The following is an 11,802-nucleotide window of genomic DNA, read 5'->3' as shown; positions in this document are numbered from 1 at the left end:
ATAAAAATATATACAGTATTTCATTCCCCTTTGCTATTAGAGACAACATCATGATAACAGATAACACTTGTGATTTAAAGATCTGTGAATAACTGTAGCTACTTTTTGCATTCCAATTTGTATGAACACAGACAACTACACATTGTCTGGAAGGAAGGGACTATCAAACCCTTGAAGGGGTAAAAAAAATGAGGCAAAGTCCATTTTATATATTAAACTTTAATAAATGGAGTGACAATGGAATCGGGGTTCAAAAACTCTGCAGAACAAATGTGAATTACTTCTTATAATTAGAATGATTTCATACTGGCCTAGGGAGGATAACAGAAACAAACATGCAAATAAATAAAACACGAGTAAAAAGGTGGCGGTTATGATCACGATTCAAAAATCAGATGCGGTCTAACGGTGAACATATCCATCGGTCCACGCATCACCGGAAACCAAATATATTTGACTTGAGCATAAATAATAAGATGGTGCTTCATTGGTCTTAACTTCTGGTATTGTTTTGATTGTCTACTTGTCCAACTAGTCAAACAACAAAAGCAACTCTTTCAGGCTACGTCTGGATTCCGTATATTTTATATAAATGTGCAGTTACTCAACAGCGGTGCATTTGGTAGTTTATTTATCCCGAAAACTTTATCAACCACTCGTGTAGCACACCTTCATTTTTTTAAATTAAAGGACAACTTAAAGAGTGATCAGTACAGTTGTTGTTGTTGTCGTAATTTCTGTATAACATTTTGGAATGCATCTGGATTTTATCGTTGAAGAAACATAATGCCATTGCTATTATCTCTCCTGTGCAAAGGTAGCTGTGAATGCAAACAATTGTGAACGGCTGCAGCTCAAACATATCACAAAGAAATCGTGCGGTCATGAGAATTTAGTCATATTAAGTTTTGCGGGGGGTTATATGAACTTAACAAAAATGACAGACATGTTTAGGACACAATTTTGCCACAAAATGACATATATGTGCAACATTTCAAGATAACAGGGGCAAAATGAAATAAAACCAAACAATATATGTATTTTTTGGTTTTCCACCAATTAGTAGGCCTTAGACCGCGACTGAATTCTCATGACCTCACGGTACAAACGTTCTACATTCCATCGTGGTCATTGTCATGCAAAACAAGACAAATGTCAGCGCTATTCAAAATAAGTCACTGGTTACATCGTCAACTTAAATATAATAAAAACACACATGATCCACTTCAAAGGGGGGGGGCTGGCAGGGGGGTTGGGGCTGGATGAGCACAAGCTAAAGAATCAACGGAAATACAACAGTGGAAAGCTACCACAGTGCACTGTGTTCCCTTCACTGACTTGGACGTCACATCCAAACACATACAAAAACACTTTATCCCCCCCCCCCCCCCATTTTGCTGCTGTAGACTGCAAATTTCCCCAGTGTGGGACAAATAAAGGTTATCTTATATTCTTATATCTTATACATTCTGCCTGTTCTTGTGGAGTAAACATGGGATTCGCGATGAACCCTTTGAGGGACAGCGGTTACTAAGGTGGGCAGCTTATGTTATCAGGTTGCAGGGTGCATGAATGGATTCAAGAAAACATTTTTGCTCTCATGTTGAACATGCTTCGGGACCTCCGAAATTTCTCCCTCCATTCCATAAAACCAGCAAGTCACTAATGTCAAAACCCCCGACCAGGGAAAGTGCATTGGAATGCATCCTAAGTGTCAACTACACTGTGATATTGAAAATCTGATGTCACATGATAATGGTGTCGATAACTTTGTTGATATATTGCAATATCATCTTTCTATAGTTTTTTTTAACAATGTTAAGGCGATTAAAAAATAAAACAGGTTTGTTGTTGTAAGTGGTGTATTTTTTATTTTTTTTGGCTGAAACATATTGAGAATGTGTCCATGTGGGTATTTACAAAGCAGACAGGATTTACGTGAGACGTGCCTTGAACAGAAAATATGTGCCTGTGAATAGAAATGATCCATCCTAAAGGTGAAAAGTTTTGTGCAAAGTCAAGTGACTCCATCTCACAACCTGTGTGCACGGTACTCCTAAACAACGCTGTCCTTGCAAAAAAAAAAAAACATTACATGAATCGCTAATGTAATTATTTTGTTCCTACTATTTTTCTCAAGTCATCTTGTCTACAAGGTGCCGATCTCAACAGTGTGAAATGAATGCGATAACAAAAGATTTCAACATTTGTCAACAGTGTACCATATAGTAGATTAAACAGGTGAAAGGTTTTATCCATCCGTAGGTGGACGAGTATTGCTACTTGACTTCACAGGTAATCCTGGCGCGATCGTCTGTCAGATGGGTTTGTATAGTAAGGTGGTGACGTACTTCTTTTTGTAGCGATGCGTTGCGCTAAGCACCATCACGCCATCCTGTGAAAGAAAGAAAGAAAAAAAAAGACATCCATTCTGTAGCTGTGATAGGTAATTAGTTTCGCTTTATTGATTAAATGTTACCCAGGAGAGGTCAGTAGCGATTCATGATTTTGAAGATTATTCCTAACCGTTCTAATTTCTTAGTCAAGGAAAAAAAAATGCAATTTAAATATGAGATTATCGAGTATTCTTAAGGATTGGAAACAACTCTGAGGACAATAGTGCACATGTTTAATTGCTACTTTTTGACAGCCGTAATCAAAACGCTTACAAAAAAAAACAAAAACGTTCAGGTACATTTTCTATACGTCACAGATTGTGAAGGGGGACATTATTTTTAAGATCGGAAAGCAAACATGGATTAGAACAATGAAAAAAAAAAATGAAAAAACATTCAAAGAGCCTCACGGCAGAGGGACAGACAGCACGTCGAGCCTGTTTTATTCACCGAACATGTTTGTCATTGTTTTCATCGATAATTCAGCGTTTTACCAAGCGCTTGCTAAACTGTTTGATCACAGTTGTTTATCTGCAATCAAACACCTGTGTCGCTCTGAAGTAAAACACACACACACACACTGGTACAGACAGATCCAAGTGGAAAAAAATGCCGGTCTGAGCAGCTGTCACTGATACGGAAAGTACGGAGTGTGACTCAGCTGGGAAGGTGCGAGCGTGGCACAAGTGTGCGCTTTCACCACTTCTTATTCCCGTATTTAACCCACCGTGTGTGCTCTGTGTCAATCTTGGCAACTCAACACGAGTTTATTTTTCCGGTCACGCTGAGAGAATATAGCGTTCCCTCTCCTTCAGCTTCTTCTGATTGCAGCTTTGTTATCGTGGCTGGCATTCCCCCGGATCAACAGAGCAAGGCAATGCTCATGGTTTCCGGTGAAAACAATAACAATACATCCCTTTCCCACCGTAGACCATACCTTAATGGAGAGAGCGTAGAGGTGGTTGAGCATGACATGGTTTGGCTCTGGAAGGAGTGCAGGATCACACTAGGCACAAAAAAAAATGAATAAATAAAACTTCTAAAGTTTCAATGGTAACTCATTGCATTGGTACGTTCTTTTTCTAACAACCATTTAACCCTCTGCACTAATCTAGAGAGATTTACTGTGGGGCACAACTAGTAATGATTCAGCAGTTCTGCGCATGGAAATACACCATAGGAAGTTTAGGTTGGGAATTTAGTTTCAATAAAAAATATATATATATCGTATTTTCCGCACTATAAGGCGCACCTAAAAGCATTCAATTTTCCCAAAAGCCGACGGTGCGCCCTATAATCCGATGCACCTTATGCATGGTGTTACACAGTCTCTTTATATTTCTCATTGTGTTGTTTCCCTGTTCGTGTTCCTATGCGATCTAGTGGTGATTATTAGCAGGAACCAATTATAACCTAAAAAGGTTCTGCCCGACACTAATTGACATGTGCATTCGCCAACACACACTCAAACAAACAACTACTTTGTGAGCTCTGTGCAGCCATTACGAAACGAAGATAAGACCAAAGAGCATAGTTGACTATTGACTAAACAAAGGAAGAAGGAGACAAACAAGACTTCTAAGAATATTTCGCCCCTTGTGGATGTGAGCCCACGAGGTTTGTGTGAGTTTTTGTCGAATCAATCATCATGTTTGCTTTTCATTTATTATTTCGTCATGCCATTTGTATTTATATGTTTCATGTCGGTGTTTGGGACCAGTTCTCATGGCTTTATTAGAGCTGCAGCGGTTGTGAAGGCTCAATATAAATAAAGCTGTATTCCCTTTAGCGTAGCTCCATCGAGTGGATGCATAGCACAACCACAGCCACTATTGCAGCTTCTATTCGATGCGCCTTATAATGCAGTGAGCCCTATACAGTATATGAAAACAGTTTTAAAATAGGCCATTCACTGAAGGTGCGCTTTATAATCCAATGCGCCTTATTGTGCAGAAAATATGGTAATAATGACATTCATAAACAACAGTTCACACGCACATTTACACATTTGGGCAATTTGGAGTCTTCTTCTACCCAACACATGCAAACTGCACATGAACATGTTCCAAGATGGAGCTCCTGACTGTAAGTGCTAAGTACTCGTACACTGCCCTGAGGTCAAAACTGGACACTGCATTAGCACTTTCCAAATGGATTCATTTAATCTGACAGCGTTGCATTGTGACTACTTACGGATATTCCAGTGTCTTTGTTAAGGATGACCTGGAGCAGATGAGGTGGGAGTATGGGTGGAGACTTGAACTTTTCCTCTTGTTTTGGAACGTACGCATCCTGGTGATACGGCCCAGGGGGAGAGCTGGAGAGGTCTAATGCAGGGGGGGGGGATAAGAAAACAGATCACGACAACTTTTTTTTTCTCAATTTTCACAAATTACAATAGCATGTTGTTCTGTGTGTCGAGTAAAAGAAAGAAAAAATCACACTTTTGTTTGGAGTGCGTCAACAAGCTTCACTACAATCTAGGCTTGCTTTATTCTTCACATTTTTGGAAACGAGAAGATGTCTGGAACTGCTTGGAGATGCCTGCGTGGGTCTGTGTTCCTCACAAATAACAAGCCCTGGATAAATCCTGATTGGAAGGAAAGACGAAAACTTGCCATTTGACTCAGCATGACCCAAATTATGATCTTCATTATACTGCTTGGTGCTCTCTACCGTCTTTGTTACTGATTTGTTGCTTTGCTTTACTGTTGTACAGCTATATATATAGTTGCTCCATGTACAGCACTTTGTGTGCAGCGATGGATGGCTGTTTGAAAGTGCTCTATAAATACAGTTGAGTTGAGTTGAGAGAGAAGGAGGAGGTGAAGAGGAAAATCAGAGAAGGGGAGAGTTCAGGTTCCGTGGTAGAAAAACATCATCGGAGACGTCTGGATTGGAGCAGCACTGAAGATCATCTCGGGCGATAAAGACGAACAGACACTTCAAGCTCAGTGAAGCGGCAATGGCTAAACCAACTCAAACCCCCTGTACATAAAAGGCCAGCGCGGACTTGATACGGGTCACCGTTTGTTGAAACTCACCTGACATGTCTGAGCACTTCTGCGAGTCCACCATGAGAGCGTCAAACACCTCAAAGTCGGTTTTCTTCACCTGGATGATGTTATTGACTGTACCCATTTGACTTGTTACAACAGGCTGACAGGCAGGGGGGGAAAAAAGTCAGTTAGGAAAGAGCATGAAAACTACGGTAAAACGACTTCTTCATTGCACACCTCAGCTGGGTCATGAGTCCACTGCCCGTCTACGTAAAACTTGTACTGGTGTTCACCTTCAGGTAGCTCCACAATGGTCACAAAAGTGTTTTGACTTTGACAGCAACAACAACAAAAAATGATAGTCGACAATCCAAACAGAGACAACTTCAACACGTACTCCAAAAGATCTTCCCCCCCATACTCACCTGCGAATAAGTGGAATCTTATTGGCCCAGTTGTTAAAGGATCCAGACAGGTAGACCTCTTTGCCATCACCTTTCCAGCGAAAGACGGTTGGTCGGTCTAAAGTTGGGTCTTTGTCTTCCACGTCTAAATCTTGCCTCCACGCAAGGAACTCTTCTTTCTCTAAGGGGGCCTGCAGTGAGAAGAAAGCCACGGGGTGACATTTACTTACTTGCGAGCTACAACAGCATTTCATGGCTACAAATAGCTAAGACACAAAAGGTCTATCTCAACAAGTATACAAAATAAATAAATACATATACAATAACATTTAATTTACCCAAATTTCACTCGGTATAATAAAAAGGGGAAACTGCAACAGTTTTACTTATTCAATGGCACAATGTTGCCTTGACTTACAAATTTAAGGTCTTCCCTGGTTACACATGCAACTTAAAACACTCAAATTGTATCTTTCCTCATGAAAAAAACAAATCCATCACATAATTACATAGAATGTGAACATTTTAAAAAGGTATGTCTATGATTCATTGTGTGAAATCTTAGATGTATGCACCTTGGCCACAAAGGGGAATTATGAAATCCAGACATGGAAACAGGAATGGTTGCTTTAAACACACAACACGCAATGTGCTTTGTTTGATGTTTAGTTTGGCAATAAACTTCAACTTCAGAGTCAATAAACAGCAGCAAGCGTTCACTATTTGCCAAACTTATTTTTTTTTGGACATTGGAAAATGAGCAAAAAAAATCACTTGGTCTTCTACCAACATTGTCAAACTTTAACTAAACTGATCCAAACATGACTTTCAAGACCTTGGTCAGTCATCTGGACGAGAAAAGAGTCATGCCATCGTTTTTCCAATAAAGCAACAACAGAATTATCCAAAATGTGAATACAGAAAGAAACTCATGGGGCTAGCAGCCTCCAAACTAGTGTTCATATCACATTATGTCCCTGATGCAAAGGCATGACCTACTTTCAGGTCTTCACTGTGAAAAATATCTGCATCTTCAGGGCTGTCCATGAGAATTTTGGGCCTCTCGCCATCCTTGGTGCCCCTGCTGTCCCTCCGCTGGGCCTTGTCCCCGTGGCCCATTGCAGCCCTCTCACTGCTTGTGTTCCCCATTGTGTCGGTTCGGGGCGGTCTGCTTCAAGGTGACTGACTGTAAGATTCAAGCAAACGTTGATGCTCAAGGAAGCAATGTGCCACCTCATAAATTAGTTCATTAATGATTTATAGTTGTGATGTGGGAGTACAGGTTTTTTTTCAAGTATAGAACCGTTTTTTTGACTAGTAAACAAAAATTATAGAATTATTAAACTAATACCTCAATGACAGTGTCAATAAAAATTGACCAGAATTATTATGGAGGTCTATTTTCTTTATATAGTTTGTGAAGTATATCTGATTAGATGTGAACAATGTAAATCTGTGAGTACAATGTACAGTAGTCAGGTAGACATTCAAGTATCTATACTTTACTATTTTACTGATGACCAATGTAAATAAACTATCGGACTAATTTGCATATTGAGTAGTAGTAAACGAGCGGTGTGACGTGGGACATAACACATTGTGGTTTGCTGCAGGGTCGTTGCAGTGGAACGTTTACACAGGGTGAACCAGAACCAGCGCGTATTTGTCAAAACAAAAAGCGGTACCGTTATATTTGCTTAATAGGCGGCTGCTAGCTAGTTGCTAAGATTAACGCTACCGTATACGGTGTCATTGTAGTTCTGTGATATTACCGAATGATAGCACCGTCTGTATCCACCGAATAATACGTGGACGTTCCTGTGCATATGGCCATTTACCTGCAGAGTTACAGCGGTGATCGGTGACTTTGATAGTACGTATATTAGCTCTCCAGTCCCATTTCATCCAGCCAGCACAAACATAAACATTCGACCTGTGCCTCCTGCATTTTGCGCATGCGCAGTACTGCATCCACGCAGCAGCGTTACGATGTTCACCAAAACGCAAATATATAGGTTCAACGTTTGCGTATGGAGCTGTTTCGTAGTACAAGAAGTCAGATCGGATGGGCTCCGGCACGCGACCCACTTGAGATTAAGCGGTTCGGGTCACGGATGGATGGAAAACATAAATACCGGAGACAATTGCATGTAATATCTACATTTGACACTAGATGACAGTATAATTCAAGGGGCATGAATTTCTTCAGCTCCAGTACAGTATTTCAAATTTAGGCTAACCTTGACAGTATGACAGCATAAGCGCACTATGGTGGTGTACAAAGTTATTTTGAAGACGTTACAATAGTAAAATTACATAATACTATGCTTTATAAAATACACTTTTAAATGCAGCAGTTATAATTTGGGGGCGGATTACTTGCATATTCAAATATGTATGTTGACTAAATTACTTACAGTATATACTTGATTACACTTGTTAACGCAGAAAAACACAGTCTTTGCGCATTATATTCAAAAGTTAAAGGTGTGAGCCAATACACATGCTCGCAAAGTTCTGTCTAGTTAGTGTGCAGATGTCACCCTCCAATTTGTCAGAAAAAGTCTGTCATAACTCTGTGGAGGGGCAGGGGCATCTTTTTTGCTCCATATTGTATACCAGTTTTTCCTCTCACCACTAACATGTCATGGATCTAATGATGACCCCCACGGACTCCAACAACCACCAGACCCAAATGTAAACTGGGGGCTTTGGCTCATAATGAGGCTCTAAATTAAAAGAAAAGTCCAGCAGGGCAATGAAAGTGGGTGAGAAGAAGGTTAGGCTCCACTGGGCCACAGATGAAAGTACATTTAACTAGACACTGTTACTTAAAATGTCTAAGGGAGATGGCATTTACAGCAAGATCATAAACGTTTCCACTTGGATGCAATCAAATGTGAAACAGTCCAACTGAAAAATAGTGCATATTCCAGCCAGGATTCTGCATCTATAGGATGAGAGCGATGTATCTTTTTGCCATCCAAAGAATAAGTGTCAGCTTGTTAGAAGGCTGCCATAATTGCCTGCAGAGTCACAGCAGGCAAATGGTTGCACTGAATGTGACTTTTTTTTTTCTTGTGGAGGTGGCTCTAAAAATATCCAGTTGGTGTCAATAAGATAATGTAACTGGTTGCAACAGTTCACACATAAGGTGCCGTATCCCAATACGTTCCTATTTAACAGCACTCTCCTCAAAATTATGTTTGAATTTGCTTGTTTAAAAGCAGAACGGCGAAACTTAAGAGCATAAAACATGTAAGGCACTTTGAAATGTTTTGAACCAAATGCAGTACTGTATTTGGAGTGTGGTCAAATCCTGAACATGCATTTATCAGGAAATTTAAAAAAAAAAAGTTATTTACAGAAAAAAATGCTTTGAAAATGTCAATGACAATCTACTGCAGGGGTGGGCAATTATTTTCCCGGGGGGGCCAAATGAGAAGCAGAAAATATTGTATAGGGCCGGGCCAAAAGTTAGAAATAGAAATGGAAAATAAAGAAGATAGCACAATGTCTTTGTATGCCAGTAATAATGTAACATTCTCCTCCACCATCACTCTCAGCACCGGTTCTCCTCAAGGATGTGTACTGAGCCCCCTGTTGTTCACGCTCTACACATTTTACTGCTCTCCGACTCTTATTAAGATAAGAAAACCTTTATTAGTCTCGCAATGGAGAAATTCCCAATTCACAGCAGCAAAGTTATGAAAGGAAGAAGTAGAACAACAAAATATAGGAGCTGCTGGAAAGGCAGCCACTCTCGCGGCACCATTTTGAAGTCAAAATAACAAAAATAACGCACGACTGTGTGTGTACCATGTGTTGTGTTGTGTTATTTTTGTTATTGTTATTGTTGTTGTCTTGTTAATCTTCACCACTTTTCTGCATACATTTTGCTGTCTGAAGCAGTTATAGATGAAAGAGGAGAGGATCAAAGTGTCCTTTCACCAGTGGATCAGAGACATCATGCTGAAAATGTGCACACGTCTGCTACAAGCTAAGTTTTGAAATTAGTGGTCCAGTTTGTGGAAAGTTTTTAACATGATGACAATCAAACCGTTCTAGGAAATGTTCATTTACTCGAGCCACAAGCAATTCACTCTGAGCATGGAAATTGCCAGAATCTGACTGAGTAAGAATCGCTTCCTCGTTTTTCAAAGTCTCGTAGATTTGAGTCTTTCCGACTCCAGGCGTCTCCTGAATGTTTCGTACTTTGTTACCCACTTCGTTTAATCAGATACATATCACTTTCCCTTCCATGGTCATTACTCTCTCCCTCTTTCTTCGTCTTCCCCTCCCTCCCTGTGCTCTGCAACTTGAAGTAACTGCGCCACCTGGTGTTGAAATACCTTCATTACAAGTCCAAACAAAATGAATGCAATCAAACCTTAATTGTGCAGCAATCTTCGGCGGGCCGGATTAAAAAGACCAATGGGCCGCGGGCCGTAGTTTGCCCACCCCTGATCTAATGTATTCTTCAGAATAAAAGTCTTTTGAAATGTGTACATGTGACAGATAATGACAACATGAACCAAATGGATGTTTTCCCGATGTGACCCATAGCTAAATTTAATACAGCAAAAGGCCGGTCAAGAAGTAATTGCGTAACATCCTCAACAAAATGATTTTGCCTCCCACTCACGATCTCGAAATATGTTTCTTGCTTCTTTTTAATCTCCATTTTTCTGTCACGTCTCGATGATAGTCTGTCCCTTTGTATTACGGTGAGGCAGGTGCTATTCGAGAAAACAGTTTGTTTTTCTTTTTAAATATTTGAGCAAACTTTTAATGGCCTGTGGGTTAAGTAAAAATCCAGGGACCATGCTAGCTCAGGAATCAAGATTTGCATGTTATATGTAAATACAATCCAGTGATTCTGATTACCAAGGGTGCCACGTGAAATTATCCAGTTTTACTTAATTTTTGTTGTTGTATTATTTATCTGTTTGTTGTAATTTATGGAAAGAATTCAACTCGGCCGGTTCTCCTTTTGTAGTCTGCGTAGGGCATGAGCATTATGCCATTTCGGCATGTCATTTCTGCGCTCTCATTAGCAAATCCATCTGGCAGGTGATGCTGATCAGAGGGAAGGATTATTGCACAGCTGTGATTGCTTCTGGCATTGGTCAAAATAAAAGGCCACTCTTAACCATTTGCCTCGCACAGATGCTGGATTCAAACTGCCGGTATAAATGTCCATTTTAGATCGTTTTGTTTTTAATGTGTATTCACAGGCGCATTTCAAGTATCACCAATCCTATATGACATCTTTGGGCAGATGTTTATGGGTTGTTCCACATGGGATGTGATTACCTCCACCTACGGACCCATCCATCCACTTTCTAATCCGCGTATCCTCACAAGGGTCGCGGGTGTGCTTGGAGCCTATCCCAGCTGTCTTCGGGCAGTAGACGGGAGACACCCTGAACTGGTTGCCAGCAAATCACAGGGCACACAGAGACGAATAACGATTTGTGCTCACAATCACACCTATGGACAATTTGGAGTGTTCCATTAACCTGCCATGCGTGTTTTTGGAATGTGGGAGGAAACCGGAGTACCCGGAGAAAACCCACGCAGGCCCGGGGAGAACATGCAAACTCCACACAGGAGAATCGAACCCTGTACCTCTTCATTGTGAGGCCACTGTGCTAACCAGTCCTTCACCGTGCCATCACTTGCTGACCCACCGCCTGTAAATTTATCGCAGCCCACCTTTTTTGACGTTTAAGATCCGTACAATGATGACCTTGCACGATCAGTTTACCGAAAAAAAAAGAAGCTAAATTAACAATAAAAACAACACACTATTGATAAAAAGGGCAGAAAAACAGACAAATAATTGGCTCATGGAAAGCCTGCAAGCTATATAACCAAGCAATTTATCCCAGCAGGATCTGGCATACACACACACACACACACACACACTCTCTCTCTCTCTCTCTTCCCCCCCCCCCCCGGCCCCCCCCCAATTTGGTGCTGTAAGTCACAAAAGGGTGT

At 40.6% G+C, this 11,802-nt stretch overlaps 1 protein-coding gene across 1 annotated transcript; it reads right to left on the bottom strand.

The window, feature by feature from the left end:
- Window positions 1–199: 199 nt before the first annotated feature.
- On the bottom strand, window positions 200–7,784 carry prkab1a (protein kinase, AMP-activated, beta 1 non-catalytic subunit, a). Its single transcript, XM_086135417.1, has 8 exons — window positions 7,638–7,784; window positions 6,799–6,985; window positions 5,821–5,990; window positions 5,633–5,726; window positions 5,441–5,555; window positions 4,590–4,723; window positions 3,334–3,402; window positions 200–2,395 (listed from the first exon to the last, which is right to left on the bottom strand). Exons 2-8 carry the CDS (start codon window positions 6,946–6,948, stop codon window positions 2,318–2,320), a joined length of 810 nt encoding a protein of 269 aa, XP_085991543.1. The 5' UTR covers window positions 6,949–6,985; window positions 7,638–7,784; the 3' UTR covers window positions 200–2,317.
- Between the last annotated feature and the right edge of the window lie 4,018 nt (window positions 7,785–11,802).

Source organism: Hippocampus guttulatus, chromosome 17, assembly GCF_054856545.1.
Source record: "Hippocampus guttulatus isolate MCC_2025c chromosome 17, RoL_Hgut_1.0, whole genome shotgun sequence".
NCBI classification, from domain to species: Eukaryota; Metazoa; Chordata; class Actinopteri; order Syngnathiformes; family Syngnathidae; genus Hippocampus; species Hippocampus guttulatus.
Note: the sequence above shows the minus strand (reverse complement) of the source record. Positions and strands in the feature narration are given on the sequence as shown.

Bases quoted from the DNA above. Each gene is read 5' to 3' on its own strand.
- prkab1a (XM_086135417.1), bottom strand. From the start codon at position 6,948: ATGGGGAACACAAGCAGTGAGAGGGCTGCAATGGGCCACGGGGACAAG. The intron at 5,991-6,798 runs GTAGGTCATGCC...TTCTCACTGCAG, and splicing joins TTCACAGTGAAGACCTGAAA to GCCCCCTTAGAGAAAGAAGA. The intron at 4,724-5,440 runs GTGAGTTTCAAC...CCCCTGCATTAG, and splicing joins GAAGTGCTCAGACATGTCAG to ACCTCTCCAGCTCTCCCCCT.